This window comes from Eschscholzia californica, unplaced genomic scaffold (genome assembly GCF_041429995.1).
Source record: "Eschscholzia californica isolate CP2 unplaced genomic scaffold, dmEscCali1.0.p SCAF_6, whole genome shotgun sequence".
NCBI lineage: Eukaryota > Viridiplantae > Streptophyta > Magnoliopsida > Ranunculales > Papaveraceae > Eschscholzia > Eschscholzia californica.
Genome location: NW_028238483.1, coordinates 39,535,002 through 39,552,591, shown reverse-complemented (window position 1 = coordinate 39,552,591; position 17,590 = coordinate 39,535,002). Strand labels below are relative to the sequence as shown.

The window sequence follows — 17,590 nt, the reverse complement described above, 5'->3', positions numbered from 1 at the left end:
ACAAGTACATGGCACTGGGGCGGTAGCCCATTCTCTTTGCTGAATGGTGCAAAAAATGCTTTGGCTGATGAAAACTCCCAAGTGTTGGACTTGAAAGAGGGGATAATATAATAACTTTTTTTTTTGTTGAGAAGGATAATATAATAACTTGCCAACTGCATTTTGAGTAAATTTCCATGATTAAAAGTATGTCAGAGTTGCCAAATGCAAGGGGAGAAGGCAATGAAACACTTCGAGAGAGAGAGAGAGGAATTACAATCTTTGTATAAAAATAGGGTTAAGGTCTCCAATCAATGCCCCCAATTAGTTCTCGCTAAACTAGAAAACTGTACAACAATTATTTACATGTTATACAACATAAACATTATTGGTGGTAATGAGAAGAGGAAACGAATGATTGTCATCTACAGGATCGGGTGAATAATAAAGCCGACCCATTCACACCTCGCAGAACTAGAAGCCTAGAATCCAAATAAGTACCGCAAATAAGTTTGGAAACATCAAACATTTCCGGTGGAACTTGTGTGCGGACCTCATGAACTACTTTCTGTGCAATGTCAAGTTTCTGTAATGAAGGATCATGGAGATTTATCGATACCTCTATTTCACTTGAAGAAAGCTTGGCAACTGGAAGAGTTGATGGGGGTTCTTTTACCGGACTAGCTCTTTTCCAGTTCTTTGATGACTTTTGATTTTGCCCATTCGATGAGGTTGATGCGCTTTTTCTTCTAGCCGTTTCTTCTTTTAGGTATATTCGTTGACCAGCAGTTAATTTAACTAAAGAATCAACTTGTAGTTTCCCATTTACGCCATGCTTATTGTGTGGCCAATCTTGTCCGATCATGACTTTGAAGTTAATGTTGGAAGTTAGCTTAATTGCATCGTTCATGTCTGAAGCTGGTAAAATACTGAGGTAGACGTCACCCATAAGGACTCCTGTTGGAGGTTGGCGAAGGGTTAACCCAATATGCCTTCCAGTAGAGTACAATAAACGCCACTTCCCTGGCAGAATTTCGAGCCAGCTCTACACAGGTTCAAAAGAAAACAACAGTAAGATGTCAAAATACCAAATTTGATCAGAGCTTGACGAAAGCTTCAAGTGAAACCTCATCAGGTGACTGAGTGGTTTGGTAAAATATCAGTATGAGGGAGGATTCAAAGGTCGGGCTTTCAGCGCTCATGCTAAAGGAACCAGATATAACACAATGGAGTATGTCTCTTAAAAGATCAAGGAAAATGAACCAGATCGGTCTTTCAAAAGATAAGTTCAATAGCTGATCACAAACACACCAATTCAACATATATACAAGTGAGGGGCAAACCTAGCATTCTACACAAGGAAACATCACGGTTCCAGTCATGCAGAGAGCAGAGTACAAGTGGTAATGACAAGATGACGGAATGGGAAATCCATCATCGGCTAATATTGGGAGGAGCGTCTGAGTCTAAACTACTGGGATGCCCATGTTATGTCGATGGTTATGTTAAATTTCAGCCAAAAAGATGCTAAATCAAAAGGAGGTGGGATGACCAAAATCTGAGCTAGAACCTTTTAGAACCAAAGACAACGTGGTCATTTTTTGGCCTAATCCACAATCTATCGGAGAGAAGAACGAATTTGCATATACGAACAAAGAAATGGATTGATTTGAAAAGATTACCTTTGGATCTGGATAGGGATTTAACATCTCCATCAACTCAATGAAGTGAGCTAGCCTGCTACGCTGAGAACATGAAAATAATCGAGCTTTTAGCAAACAGTTTTGCTTGCATTTTTCCTAATTATTTACTTAAAAATGTTTATAGTTTCTTCGACGCAAAAAAATGGACATAACTACTGGCTTACTTAAATTTTAAGATATACATCAGAAGAAAAGATCAAAGCATATGGATCCCAGAGAAAACATCAAGTAACTACTATGATTTTTAATAAAACCATTTGATTTATAATACTAATCCTGGCAGCAAGAGAACCGCACTTCGAAGTTCTTTTCATGGTCCCATAAATGCTAATTATCACTAATAGACCATTAGACAGTTAAACTACACCATGCAATATAAGGCATATAAAGATTGAACCATATCCATTCAAACTATCGTGATCTTTCGACCTCTGCACGAATGTTATATTTAACAAGAAAAAGAACAAGCACAACAGAAGCTTGAATCTGCAAATACATTTACCTGTTGTCGCCCATAGATGTACTCCTCTGTAATTCGGACAGCCGTTGAACCTAGACCCCATCTGATGATGTCCATGGGTGGGTCCACACGCCATCTTGGTCCACAGAGAAATGGGTGTCTCAGAGCATCTAAACAACTGCAGTGCAACCCACAAGATTGTTAATGATGATCATAGTTAAAGATGTATAGTACCAGCCGCTAAATATTCAATGTTAAAACATTCGTGTCTATTTATATATAAAAAAGGATTCACTTCTATCTCTGTGGAAGTTAAACTCACAGAAAGGAAACCCGTACTATGTGTCTATTCCAGTCTCAGAAAACATAGAAAACCATTTGAATACAAAAGATGAAAAGAAGTATTTAAAAGAGTAACAAATAACTTCTGAAATGTGCCATAAAACAGATGGCACAATAACCCTAGAGTCCGCACAAGAGACTAAATCCATTTCAGCAGGTAATATTGTCCACTCAAACTCAAATTATAGAAAGCTTCGCAAGCTCCGGCCTATGGCTTACCTTATTCTCTCATGAGCATTCGTTGCAAGCAACAATGACAGTAGATTCCAACCTGCACCCCAGTTCCTATCAAGTATCTAAACGGAAAATATGTAAGCTCCCAAGCGCCTTGTATAAAGAGAGAGAGGAAGACATAATTAGCATATATGAAAAATTGTGCATCTCAGGCAAAGATACTGACCTGCAGTCCAGCATTTCCTAATGGAGAATTGTTGCAGAGAATTGGTAAAAGAAACTCACGCAGACATGACGGATCATTTCCCTGCACTTGCAGATGAGAAGAAATCAACATGACAAAATAACAGCAGAACACTTATGACCAAGCAGAGTTCAAAATAACCACTCAATGGATGCCAGATCAGCACCTGGGTTCATTCAGCAATTGGAAAATCATGGAACATATGATATCATGGTCATATTGAGGAAAATTCTAGTGTACCTTAGTCAGGAAAGTTTTGAACTTCATGAAGATCGAAGGGTCCATGAGCTCTCGCATGATCATTTTTGCCATCATAAAACCAACACATCTTGGTACAACATATAAACAATCTTCAGAAACAATGCCAACCTAAACTAACATATAAGTTATGAAGTTAGAACCAGTTTTCGCATCCCTACCTCATATCAAATGCGATCATCATTTGTCTCCTGTCCACGTTAACGTCTAATGTGCTATTACTTGGACCATCTTCATGGAAATCAGAAGCATTTCCCAGAATCCCTACCTGATAAAGATGATTGTTCATGTAAACAGAAAAGAAGAAAATCAAAAAGTATCCTTGTAGCTTGCTTGAAGTAAAAGGTGTATGCGGTATCATTCATCTAACAATAGGAGCTTCAGAACCTCTTTCTTTTTTTGACAGGAGAAATTAAACAGATAAAAGTAATCTTTCTTAAATAGACAGATGGAATTACGGGGAGGCTCTGTTACTTTAGCAGCGAAAAAAAAGATGGTAAAGGAATCTCCAGATCTCCACACTGCAATCATAACTAAATACAAATCAGAAAAGGAAAAACAATGTAACTTACTTTAATATGTCTGTCCACTGGACTAATATGCACATTCTCTAGCCTTAACTCGGTGTGGGCGAGACCATGGCTGTGTAAGTAATTCACCTGATATAACATAGTAGCGTAAGATTCTACCTTCCATGGATAGACATAAATTGCTAACACGTTTATTTATGAATGATTAATACATACTCCAATCAAAAGATCCCTCATTAAAATTCTGATCATTCGCAATTTTCGAGAGACTGCAGGTCCTCCAATTGTGTCGTCTCCCACCTTCCTAACACTCTCCTCATCCAATGCTAACGTAGCTTCTAAGATCGGAAGCCAGTCCGACTGTTGAAGCCAATGCCGTAGAGAATAACTACCATGATACTGCAAAAGGAGACACAATCTCAATTCTTGGTCTTTTACCAAATTAAAAGCACATGTTTACATTTTAATATGTATTCTAACGTCAGGTTGAGCAGAATATGTACTCTACACATCAGGAAGTGTATGAACGGTTCCATCATTAGACAAATTGGTATTGGGCCAGGTAGAAAAATGCTAGCTACGCCAACTGTGCTCAATCAGGCCCTTTATACGTCATTTCTATTTTCTATTGGTGGGGTTTCACTAAAATTTGATCTGGACACTTGTCCGAGTGTCTGACAGAAAGCGAAATGTATATACAAAAGGCAACTTCTTCTAATTATCCTCTAATACCGATTAAGTATTAACATATTGTAGTAACATAGAATTCCCCAAAAGAAACCTACCCCATGAACTAGGGTAAATGAGCTATGATTGTCACTACCAGATGGAGCCACATGACCATGAACTTGCATTGAATACGAATGATACAAAAGCTTGCGACGAGCAAGCTTCTTCAATACCTGAAAATGATAACAAACAGGTTAAGTAAGAAAAACATTAGAACTCATGGCTCGTAAACACCAAATAACGAACAGCTAAGCAAAGAAGTGCCACAGACCTCAATGGCTCGCTTCCCTCTCCGCTGGGCTTGAGAACTAGTATATTGCCGAAGTACGACTCTCGAGTTATGCAAAGGACTGAAATGCACAAACCCAAATTACAAATCCAAACTCAAAATCAGTTATACTTCTAACTATACTATAGCAAACTATGTGAAACTAGAAAACCGACCTTTCTGAGTTCTTAACGATTGCTTCAAAGACTATCTCATCTCCCTGAACAAGTACAACAAATCAAAATTAAACCCAAAAATTATTTCGGTAAATTCTTACATCAAAACACCATGAAGTTAGGTTTTAACATACCCTACCACCAAGTCCAACGCTGACACGATCACATATAGCAAAATCAGACATCTGAAACTTCATAACAGGTCCCAATTTTTCCTCAAGACAAACCGAATCAACAACATGATCATTTCCTTTTCCTTTTGATTCCGAGGACGCAAAAGAAGCTTTCTTCGATAAACAACTAATCTTCAAACTTGTTTTAGCTGATAAATTACTACTTCGTCTTCCAATTAAATACTTCCGAGTATTAGGTATTACTAGTAAAGTCGACGAATTTCCACTAAATTGAATCAATTCAATTCCATTAAACCCCAAATTAAACCCAATTCCGCAAAACGCCATTAATTCAGCTCTAAAAACAACAAATTCAACCAGGAAAAAACAACAATTAAGTTCAATAGTTTCAAATCTAATCGACTAGCAAAAGGGTAAACAAAATTAAGCTCAATACTCTTTAGATTAAGAGGTGAGAAGTAACCTGAAAAGCGAAGACTTGGTGTGCGTTTTGGTTAATTGCAATAACGAAATAAACTAATCGAAGGTTTTTTCTTCATAATATATACTACTAGTACTACAAGTTAGAGAGAGAGAGACGAAGGAGTCTAGAGAGAGAAAGTAGAGAGAGAGAGACGAAGGAGTCAGAGAGAAAGTAGAGAGAGAGAGAGATTGTGAGGGTTGCGTGTGAGTAAACGCTAGAGGCGTTTCTCCATGAGCTCTCCTCATGTCAGCATCCGCTCCCTGCAAATATCTCTTGCTCGTTGTTTATTTCTTTCTTAAAACGACGAAAACTAACACGAATGATACTATGGACTTGAAGCGTACATTTCTTATTTTACAACACTTCATCGTAACCGTTAGATTAACATTTTATGGCAAACATTACTTGCCCAGTTATGCACTCGGAGCCCTCAGTTCTCTCCCCAAAAATGTTATTCTGCCTATGCTAGCCAGATTGAATCTGGCCAGATTTAGGTAGAAAGACAGAATTTAAAGAGAGAAGCAAGATATACGTGTAGTTGGTTGGCCGGGATTTAAAAATGATCCACCAGAATAGGTTTCGGGTAATAATTGGGCAAAAAACTCACGATAATACGGTTGTAAATCACAGTAGTCTTATAAGGGTACTAGTGAGAGAGAATTGTAGTAGTCGAGTGATGTATCGTTTCTCTATATTCTTTTCTTGTTCACTTTGCTAAAGTGTTTGATAGAATATTACATTTACGACAATTACACTGAAAATTAATAAGATAAAGAAAGATTGCAAGTTCATAATCTTTTTTTTACTGCCGCTTTAGATTGTCACTACCAGATTTCAACTTTTTAACTTTTCATAATGGCCTTTTACGTTAAATTTTATGACTTCTAGAATATTTACATGACATTTTATGTGTTTATTTTGTCTTTTGATAGCCATGGATAGAGATCCTATATAATAGCTAGTATAGCAATATAGTGTATCTCTTTTTGTTGCAAGCAATATAGTATTATAGTGTATCTATATGATGTAAACTTTTTTTTTTTTTTTTTGAAGTGTATACGATGTAAACTCAGTAGGCTACTATTTCAACAAAAAGAAAAACTCAGTAGGCTACTTTTTTTTCTTGATGAAAGTCTCAGTAGGCTACTTGAGAATATGAATATAATATTGGAAGGAGACTTGCTATTTAGTAGTTGCCTGATAAGCCAATCATTGTTGGCCTGGTCAGACTTTTGTGTGTCATTTTCATCTTTATTTTTATTAGTCTTTTACATTAATCTTCACATGTTCATTATATTGTTTTTTTCTTTTTAGTTTGGGTTATTTCTCATATGGCCCCCTACTTTGTGACCAACTTCCCGCCTGGCCCCCTACTTTACGAGAAATACCCATATGGTCCCCTTCCGTTATAACACCGTTACTCTCTCTCTTCCATTTCTTTTCTCTCTCTTCCAACATGTTTTCTCTCTCTGCCACTTCGTCAAAACCAGCCACCTCATCACCTTCTCCGGCAAGGTCGTCGGCCGGCCAAATTTCCGGCTGGCGACCTTCAAATATAAAAAAAAAAAAATATTCTTTTTTTCTCTCTCTCTTCTCTCTCTCTAAAAAAAAAAATAATAATTTTTTTTTTAAATTCTCTCTCCCCTCTCTCTCTAAATTCTTTCTCTTCTTCTTCTTCTCTTTTCTCTCTCTTCTTCTTCTTCTTTCTCTCTCTCTTTCCCCCCTCTCTCTATTCTCTCTCTCTCTCGACCTCCGACGGAGAGAGAGAAGAGAAGAAGAAGAAGAGAGAATTAAAAAAGAATTTTTTTTTTTAGAGAGAGATAGAAGAGAGAGAAAAAAAGAATTTTTTTTTTTTTATATTTGAAGGTCGCCGGCCGGAAATTTGGCTGGCCGGCGACCTTGCCGGAGAAGGTGATGAGGTGGCTGGTTTTGACGAGGTGGCAGAGAGAGAAAACATGTTGGAGGAGAGAGAAAAGAAATGGAAGAGAGAGAGAGTAACGGTGTTATAACAGAAGGGGGCCATATGGGTATTTCTCGTAAAGTGGGGGGCCAGGCGGGAAGCTGGTCACAAAGTAGGGGGCCATATGGGAAATAACCCTTTTAGTTTTTACAGCATGTGTCTAAAACCAGATCGCCCTAAAGTGACTTTAACATTTCTTATATGTAGAAATTGGGCAAAGAGAAAGTCTAGCATCCCATCATTAAAATGTAAAATGTGTTTATGTAAATCTTAAATGGCCATTCCATTTTATTCATAGTAGTAATTAAAAAAATTAAGGTTTATTTTTCTTTGATGCCGTAGTTAGACGCTCCATCTTAAACCTATGAGATTTTAGGATAGCGTTTTGGTATAATAATATTTGTATTTGGCCAAAACAAGTTAGATTCATACAAGTCAAACTGAGATGGGTCTTATTAATTAAGAAAATAAAAAAACAAACACCACATTCCTGATAGAAGTTGTTTTTCTTTTTTGTTGCAACTCCTTGTGAAAGTTGTTTACTTCAAATGTGTTATCAAGGGGTTCGCTCCATGAATATCGCATCTACCTCAAATTTTAGAAATTCATAGATTCGACTTTCACTGGAGTTAGGAATCTGGGCGGAGACAGAAATACTTATTGAAACTGTATTAGTTAGAACACATGTTTATATGACCATTGACATGTATGAGATTACGATAGTTATGAACATATTACATCGTCCGCGTCAATGGAAAGCTAAGAGCATCTCCAATGCAAAACTCAAAAGAAACTCTAAAAATCTTATGTGTCGAGATTTAAATGTCAATCTCTAATTTTTCTCCTTCCTATTTGTCCAGATTGAGATCTTATATTCGAAGGACTTCTCCAATACAACAATCTAAAACCCCAAAAATTAGTTATGTAACACTTTTTTTCTCATTAAAACATATGAAAATGTTGAGTTGACACTTACAGATATCTCAAGAGGACACTCTAGAAATGGAGTGTCCTCTTGAGATATCTCCATTCTACCCTCGACACGTCATCTTGAAAATTTGAATTGAGTTTTGTATTGGAGATGAATTTTAAGATAAAAACTCTAAAAGTCCTACGTGGCAACCCGAATTTCTAAGATTGAGATTTGCATCGTAGATGCTCTAAGATTATCTCAAAAAAGTAGTTTGGAAACAAAAATAACTGCAAAGATAAAATGGTAATAATTCAGATTTTTCAAGACATCTTTGTCATATTATTGCAAGTTATCTGGGTTACGGTTTTTCACATTTCGTGTCTGAAAAAGCGAAGGAAGTTATTTTTTCTTCCTTTTTTCAGTTTTCCATTATTTTCTCACCCATTTCAACTTGCGCATTTCTATTTTCTCCTGAATCTTCTTCATATGATCCAACAATCTTCAACTTTCAATCTCATAACTGAATTTCAACTCTATAACCTAATTCTCTCATACCTAATTTCCACCCAAAACCCCTTCATTTGTATTGATCGAAGATCCTGAAAAAGGTTCGACCATTTTCTCCGATGAATTCTCAGTTAGTTTTCCGGTGAGTTTTCCTTCGGTTTTGGTACTCATTGGTCTATATACTGTTCTTATTCAAACTTTATAATCGAAGTCAATTTAGGGTTTTGATCAGTTTAAAGGAAAATAATAAGTATTCATATTTGGGGTTTCTGTAATTCTTGATGTTGGTTAAATATTAATGATGTCGCGAAGTTCTCGACATAAACAACAGAGGGATAGTTCGAGGGATGGTAGAGAACGATCTGATTCTGAAGAAGATTGGAATAAGAAAAGTAGAATTGGCGGGGAAGAACGGATGGTTAGGGTTACTAGGGATTCTATTTTGTGTGAGAAACGACGAAGTGTTTCTCAGATGGAAGATGGTAATGCTGAGGCAAATTTGACTGTTAGCGATAAATGGGAAGAATTTGAAGATGAGAGATGGAAGAGAGATAAAGTGGATGGTTTTAGGTCTGAAATGAAGGGTTTTGTTGATTCAAAAAGTATGAAATTTAGTAGAAGGAATGAGGGTTTCACAGTAGAGAAGTACGAAGGGTTTGAAAGGGGAAGTAGGGAAATGTGGAGAAGTGGTAGTAGTAAGGTTGAGTATAAATACAAGTCCGAAATGGATTGGAAAGAAAGTGAAGTAGATAGGGATAGGAGAATTCAAGTTTTGAAGCGTGAAAGATCAGTTGATCCAGTGCCACACAGAGTCAATGAAGCAAAAGAAGGATCTGGGAGAGGGCATATGAAGCAAGAATTCGAAAGTGATGGTACGTTTAAACAATCATCTTGCTTATATGTTTTATCCATGTCTTTGTGGTTGTAGCTTTGTGAATTCTCTAATTAGGAGAAGAATGTTGCATTGAGTTATTCTCCTTAAAATCATAGATGCCCTTATCATATACACGGATTATTCGAATATGAGATCTCATGGAGATGAGCGTTAAGATCCAATGGTCGAACCAAAATAGAATGGAGGACTACTATTCTCTTATTGTTATAGGGGCAATTATGGTTTATTTAATTTGATTACATTATACGAAGAACATGCTATGAACTTGTAATTTAAATGTGATTTGATTGTGTTAGCCTTATAGGTTTATTAGGTTTGGTTACTTCGTTATCTTACAAACAAATGGGCAATATTGGTTATTGACTCTGTCATGGTAGGCATATAAATACTAACAGAATTCTGTACGTGGTGAAACAACTACTCTATATTGATTTAGTTAACAAAATATGCATTTAGATCTTTAACCTGGGAAATTTGATTAGAATTCCGTGTGATCATGATAAACGAAATTTCTTAGGTTAATATTACCTGAAAACCTTGGGGCTGAAGAATGGCTTTATTTGCTTCCAAATAATACATGAGATAAGTTTGTGAAAGGGAGAACAGGTGACTAGAAGTTTACTGAAACAGTGGGTCTGTTCATACCACTTCTGATAAATCAGTGATGGTAACTCAATTTGGATGCTTGATACCTCTCGTTGCTTCTCAGGCTACTCCGGCAGACCTAAATGAAGAATGAGTCTGTTCATATCACTTCTGACAAATCAGTGGTGGTGATTCTGAGTCAACTCCGAGAAGGGTGTTTTGCACTGCGTCATGGTATATTGACAAAAACGTAAGAGGTTGAAATTTCTCGTCGATAAGAACGCAGAGGAGTGGTAATTGGTTTTTGAGGTCTACAATTTTAAGCCTTCGAGCAGTTTGCCGGTATAAGGAAAGTAAAAAAGCTTCATTTAAGGATCAGAACCTAACAAAAAAGAATTCACGCCCGAACAACTCTTTATTCATGTCGTCTATTGCTGTAAGCGTGTAAGCAGACCTCCTCTGATGGCTTTCATTATTGTCATTGGATCTGGATTTGTAATCATCCTAAGGACTTCCAGGTTTTATGTTTCGTAGAAACGCTTTTGGAGCAACAGTAAGACACACTTGAGACATGTCGTGACTTTTAAACAATTTAGATTAGATTTTCCCATTTTGATTATCTTTTCTTTTGAAATGTATCAACGAAGAAATAGGACCTTACACAGTACAGACTTGAACGATGATTCCATTTTGTTCTACTTAGCCTTTTTGACATTGTACAGGAGCAATTGTAACTGCTTTATTTTAACCATTAACCCACGGTGATAATACTGAATTCAGTGACACCGCCAAATTACAATCCAATAGCAACAGCTTTTTGATATTTTTGTCGCGAACGCCACGTCATTTGACAGAAGATGCTTATGATGAGTATAATTAAACTGATTTTTTATTTTCTAGTTAATGTTATACAGGTATGTCTATCATGTAAATTTTGGCGGTGTGTTTTAAGAGCTCTATGTTTGCTTATTTGAATGCTTGTTCATGTGGTCTCTTTATCTTTTGTTCACAGAGTGGCAATTACAAGATGATCTGCGCCATCCTGAACCACAAAAGTTCATTGAGAGGCGAAACAGGATAAGGGAAAATGTATCTGGTGAACAGGATAAATATCGAGATGACGTAAGAGATGGTTATGCCAAAAAATTGTCTTTGTGGGAAGATGACCTCAAGGATGGTCACTATATAGATATATATCAAGAAGATGTGAACTCGAGTTACATACATCGAGATTACAAACATAGAGATGAGCACTCCTCAAGGGATCACACTGTTGAGAGATCTCGCGCTACACATTTTAGGGATGGGAGTATGATGAAAGAAAACCAAAACAAGTCTAGGCCCGGCAACAGTGGTCATGACGGAAATATGCATCTTGATGACCGAAGCTCTAGGTATAAAGATAACAAGGACAGGATGATGTCTTCCAAGTATAACGATGATCACAGTGATCTCAAATCTCTTTGTACCCCTGATCGCTGTTCTGACATAGAGAGAAAACCATTGAACAGTAACCCGTCATCATCACGTGCGGAAACAAGAAGGTCTCAATCACGAAGTGGTGATCTAGATTTTACTGCAAGCAGTAGCAAATGGAAAACATCTCCCCAGTCTAGTCCTCATGTTACCAAAGATCTACACAGGTATTCCTTATTTTTCTATTATGTCATCCTGTTTGTAGGAAGCACAATCCCTCTGTTTAGACATATTGATGTCAACAGTTTACGGCATCTATGACAAGTAATGGACATCTTCAGCCTTCGTGATCCGGATCATCCAATTATGTTTTCGCAGTGTTGATTTAGTTTGCACATAATGTCTACTTGTAGAGTGAATATGATAAATCTCATTCAGCTCTAACAGTTTCACAGTTTGGGTTGGAGTATCGGGAGATGGACGCAAAAGCAATGTAGATGGTGACTCCCACCATCTTTGCTACCGGAGCTATCCTTTTGTTAGATTCGTGGAGTTACTGCAAAAAAAAAAAAACTGTCTTTGTGGCCTAGGTGTCCCCTAGCATGCCCGACCTTAATTTGATTTATAATTATGTTATTTGCTTCTCTTCTTCAATGTTGTTATTGGCGTCATGAATCATGACTAATTGAAGTCTGGTTGCTTAATCATTTTGCTTGAATATCAAGATTATGTATTTGGGCGATTGGTTAGGACCAAACTAGTTCAACTTAAATAGTTTACATCCTTTTTTTAAAAGAAGAGAATAAAAATCTTGACAGCTTTGTTTCTCTTTCTTGTTTCTAGACACGACTCAAAGTGGTCAGAATCAAAGGGTAGACAGACACTCACTATCTTTAGATAAATTTCGCTCACATAGAGAACTCATTGGTTTTTCTGGCGATATTCGCAGGACTTTTGAGGCCCGATCCTTGGAGAAACCCATCCAAAAGGATGAGAAATATTCACTTGACTTGTCTAAGGAGAGGTTCCGGAGATCGGATGAGCAGGCCTCACCCATGAGGTTGATAGAGAAGTCTGCTTCATCAAACATTGGCCCAAGATACTTCAACAGATCTTCCTTGGGACGGAACATTGACCAAATGGAAGGGAGAAGCGATGGTTCAAAAGATCCAAGGGATTATTTCGCCAATGAAGATAGAAGGAAACGGGTTTTGCCTCCAGGAAAGTCATCAGCTGATGATTTTTCTCAAGCAGATGGAGATAGGTTGCCCGTTTCATCATCTTTTAACAAGACGTGTCATCTGTCCAGAAACCCATCTATTCTTCCTCCACCAGTTGCTCCTAGAAGGTATGATCCCAATGTGGGGATGGGACCAGGCAATGCATGGGGAGGTGTCCCCAGATGGCCTTCACCAGTACCAAATGGGGGTTTTCCTTATCCACACGGACCATCTCCCATTGGATTCCATCCAATGATGCCGCAGTTCCCTTCACATCTCTTTCAACCTTCGATGGATTTCAACCATGCAGGACTTGCTTACCATACCCCTGATGCTGGAAATTTTCCCAGTCATGGACATTTCTATGGGTGGCAGAATCCACCAGGGGCACACCCTCTTCCTCATGGATGGAATGGAAATCATTGGGATCAGAATAGACACCTTATGAGTAGTGGTCGTGAATTGGATGCGTGTACAGAAATGTGGAAGGGACAAAATACAGGTGTGAAAATGGAGTCCTCCCCTCCACCTGCCCAGAAAGAGAATCTTCTTCAGCGGGTTACATCAGATGGAGTAAGTCCTCAGCAATCTGACCAGCAGCTAAGAAACGAGCGTAGTGATGCTGGAGCTCTGGCGGAAAATATAGGGATAATACAATCCAGCACTCTGCCTCCAGAAAATGAATCTACTGAAGCTACCACAAGAACTTGCAAGGGGGCTGATTATGTTTCACATCTTCCCCATGCTTATCTCTCTAAGCTCGATATCTCAGAGGATCTTACTCACCCGGAGTTGTTTGATCACTGTATGAGCTTATTGGCTGAAGACGATGCTTATAAAGTTGTTGAACATGATTACACAGAGGTAGAAAGTCGTACAGGGATCATATCGTCGTTTCCTGATATCATTAATTTGGTAACCTCTGCTTAATGTTTTTTCTCTCAAATTTTCCCTTTTCCTGTTGTAGGAGCAGAAGGAAGCAGAAATTAAGATCTCCAAACTCACCGAGAATTTTTCATTTTTCCCCAAAGTCAACGAGTCTATCTTTGAGGTACATACATGTTCTGAGTACAATATTGTGGTAAATGTTTTAGTTTTTATTCATCCTGATGTGACATTATCATTAGTTTGAGGTTCGGGTTCCCCTGATGATCTCCTCCACTGAACCAGATGACTTGCACATATTGTATAAAATGAAAAAGATCATTTTATCTACTAATAGTGGCCAAATTGGTGTATTACCAAATCACACCCCTTAAAAGGGGAATGAAATACTATATTTTTTATTAAGTGGTCCATAGTTTCCTCCTAAGGTCACCATTTAGTAGCATTTGCTAGCAGATGAGAAAAATTAGCTCAGAGCATCTTTGGAGATTTATACACTATTACGTTGTGCCTTAGATTATTCAACTATTTTAGCAAGTAGGATTGGCTTAAATCATTATTGACGAGATTTATCTTGCATTTTGCAGAAAGCCATGTCATTATACAAGAAGCAGAGGACAGAGGTGAAAATCAAACACAGCATTTCTCCATTTTCTGAACCAAAGCAAGAGGAGAAACCTCTATCTACAGAAGAAATGAAACTCGAGCCAGTTCCAACTACTTCTGAGATACGAGAGCCAAGTTTAGGTTTAGATTGTGAGAATCATGATCCTGTTTCAGTTTCCCCATCAGATAACCTGGCAGTACAGATACCAGTGTTCAGTGAAGAGAACACTGAGGATCCTGTACCAAAGATAACCCAGGAGATGGTGGAGATAGTTCCATTATCAGATTTGGAGATAACAGAAACTTGTCCGACTTCTAACCAGAGTGAAGCGAAGGATGAAACATCGACTCATTATCAGAACCCCGAAATTACAATGCCTAGTGAAGTGAAAGAGGTAGAAACAGATCGAACTCCAAGTCTGAAAGAACTGGAGCCAGAATCGGAGAAAGTCGAGGAGGTTGAAGACAATTCTGTTCTTGAACAAGCTTTACTACTTACCTTAGATTTACCAAACACTAAAGAACATGGAAGCGAGGATACTGATTCTAGACCAGGTCACGGTTCTGAAGAACCAAAGATGTCGGTGATCATTGATGGTATTTCTGGTTCTGTAGTTTTTTCTAATGGGTCCTCTGAGGTACGTGAGTCTGTGACGATGCAAGAGTCGATCGAATATAGATCTCGGATACATAATATTTCTTATAATACACATTGAAACAATTTCTATTCAATTTGTTTCTTTAAATGCCATTCTCATGAAGAATTTTTTGATCTCTCTTATATTGTCATCTATGTTAGGGCTGACATCTTATTTGCTCACTCTCTATACTTCAACCAATTTTTGGGCTGCCCTGACCGACCACTACAAGGGAGTCCCAGATGGGACAAACCATATGAGAGTCCCACTTAGTTTGTGATTTCAGGTCCTTTCGGAAACTCTATTTTGAATAGAATTCTAAATGTTGTAGTCTCTATAAAAGGACATGCTATTGACAGAAATCGGTGCGGAATCTCTGACTACATCTAAGTAGAGAATAAAAAGTAGATAATCAATTCTCAAGCTATCTATCAAGTCAAAATTAATAGAGTTTTCATCTTCACTACTCACTTAAGTTCTAGTTAACGCTGATTGTTCGGGTGCCTCAGGTAGATTAGCTGCAAATTGGAACTCAGGATCTTCGAGAGAAAGCATCCTATTTAGTCTGAGGGAAAGAGATTAAGGTATAATTACTATATCTTCTAGTTCATTATTAGTTTTGGCATGAGTTCCTGGCAACCTAGTGTTAGACGTATAGACGTCTGAGATTTTGCTTAGAACATTAGGAGACTCCAAAACATTACAGTGGCATCAGAGCCTCTTGCACGAGCAAATTTTGTCTAATTAAGGACAAAATCCGAACTTGTTTAGTTAGATGGGTGAGTCTGAAAAGAGTTCCGGACATTATTTTGATTAGTTTTGAATTCAATTTAAAGTTATTCAAAATGATTTCAAGATTAAAGTGTAAAAATTTTCAATAGATTTGATATTAAAAAAAATTGAAAATAGTTTCTAGAGAAGATTAAGGATTTCATATTTTGAAAAAAAAAAACCGAATATGAAATTTAGGGTTTTGAACCTTCAATCATCAATAGGTGGAACAAGGAACAAATTTTTTGTTTGCAGAGAAGGTATTCTGATTGGACATGACGCGTTTTGGGATGCGTCTGGGCCAGGCCCGCGCAGCTTGGACAAAGTCCGAATCCGTCCCATGCCAAGCACAGGAAGTCCAAGACTCAATGTGTCAGGCACTAGGTTAGGATACAAGCACGACAAGGGGTGACAACTTCAAAAAGAGTGAACATACGGTAGGGAACATCTATAACAAAAAGCCATGTACTGATATGCTGCAGCAAAGACTTGTATGAACTAACTGGTACGGATTCTCCATTTCTACATCCTTAAATTCCCTTCTAAGTAGTATTTTCAACTCTTCAAGGACTGAAATTACAATTTTTTTTTGCTGTGTGGAACCCCTCTCGTGAAATTATTTAAGTTAAGGGACCGCTCACTGTTTTGACCAATTTTCCATATGTATTAGTTTAATTCCGAATAGCCCTATAGTTTTGAACTAACTTTTCATAAGGGGTGAAACTGGATAATTAACACAGTAAATTGATGAAATCTCTAAAATAGATGTTAAACTAGCATTTAGCTAGGGATAGGGGTTCAAGTTGGAAGTTGGTCATAACTAAGGGGCCAGAAGGAAAATGATATTCTATATATAGATGGTAGTTGTCTTCTGCGTCCATTAAGTTCAAAGAGTTTGAGTTCAAGAATTCTACCTTCATACAAGAATTTCAATGGACTCAGATTCTTTTGATGGATCGATTTGGAATCAATTGGAACCACTGGATGAGGTACTTTCTCTCTCTCTCTATCTATCTCTATCTATCTATTAGACCCCAAGAGTTGATTTAGTATGATTTTCATTAGAGTAATATAGTAGCAAATGTCAGATTGTTTTGAAGAAAAAGATTGAGGGAAAAGGTGGATCTTTTACAAGTTCTTGAAGTTTGGGTTTATCAGGTCGTCCTCCTGTTCTTCAAACTAGTCCCTGTTTTTTCTCTCTCTCTCTCTCTAATTTTTGTATACTTTCTTGGGGGGTCTTCCAGGAGGCGAATAGAAGAGAAACCCCAACAGATTGGGCTGATCTGAAACTACCTGAAGACAAGGAAGTCGGAGAACGAGCACTTGAATCGAACTTACCCCAACTAAATTGGAGGTCACAGACTGATGAGGGAGTGCCACCTCAAAATGAGGTACATTCTCTCTCATCTAATACGTAGAGTGCCACATATGATTTTTTTTGAAAATCTTCTCCTGTCCGACACTTTGATAGACACGTGATGAAGTGGATGCATTTATTTTTAGAGAGTCTCAATAGAGATAATTTAAAATTATAGTGTGTTCTTGAATTTTCTAAGTGCCACCTCATGAAACTCTAAAAATTTAAATCAATAGAAACTATTGCTTTTTAACTACTTTTTATTGAGTAGAGGTATTTTGAATTGAAAAAATGGGGCAAAGATCCAAGATATGGCCTCCTAATGTGTGAAGGATCCGAGCTAGAAAAAAATGGGTTGCAGGTCCTATTTGTTAGTT

At 37.6% G+C, this 17,590-nt stretch overlaps 2 protein-coding genes across 3 annotated transcripts; one reads left to right on the top strand and one right to left on the bottom strand.

Moving 5' to 3' along the window:
• Positions 1 to 244: 244 nt before the first annotated feature.
• ORG1 (OBP3-responsive protein 1) lies at positions 245 to 5,823 on the bottom strand. The gene is made up of 14 exons (XM_086650350.1): positions 5,461 to 5,823; positions 4,998 to 5,334; positions 4,864 to 4,907; positions 4,691 to 4,769; positions 4,476 to 4,592; positions 3,907 to 4,089; positions 3,733 to 3,819; positions 3,322 to 3,428; positions 3,143 to 3,230; positions 2,885 to 2,965; positions 2,704 to 2,780; positions 2,185 to 2,320; positions 1,662 to 1,724; positions 245 to 1,024 (listed from the first exon to the last, which is right to left on the bottom strand). The coding sequence occupies exons 2-14, from the start codon at positions 5,322 to 5,324 to the stop codon at positions 401 to 403; spliced, it is 2,013 nt and encodes a 670-aa protein (XP_086506476.1). The 5' UTR covers positions 5,325 to 5,334; positions 5,461 to 5,823; the 3' UTR covers positions 245 to 400.
• Positions 5,824 to 8,371: 2,548 nt separating this feature from the next.
• On the top strand, positions 8,372 to 15,221 carry LOC147534714 (uncharacterized). 2 transcript variants are annotated; one of them, XM_086650348.1, is made up of 5 exons: positions 8,372 to 9,712; positions 11,333 to 11,963; positions 12,686 to 13,820; positions 13,924 to 14,007; positions 14,429 to 15,221. In XM_086650348.1, the coding sequence occupies exons 1-5, from the start codon at positions 9,139 to 9,141 to the stop codon at positions 15,161 to 15,163; spliced, it is 3,159 nt and encodes a 1,052-aa protein (XP_086506474.1). In that variant the 5' UTR covers positions 8,372 to 9,138; the 3' UTR covers positions 15,164 to 15,221. The 2 variants fall into 2 exon arrangements, with proteins under 2 accessions (XP_086506474.1, XP_086506475.1); XM_086650349.1 differs by having other exon boundaries at positions 8,674 to 9,712; positions 13,930 to 14,007.
• The last annotated feature ends 2,369 nt before the right edge of the window (positions 15,222 to 17,590 follow it).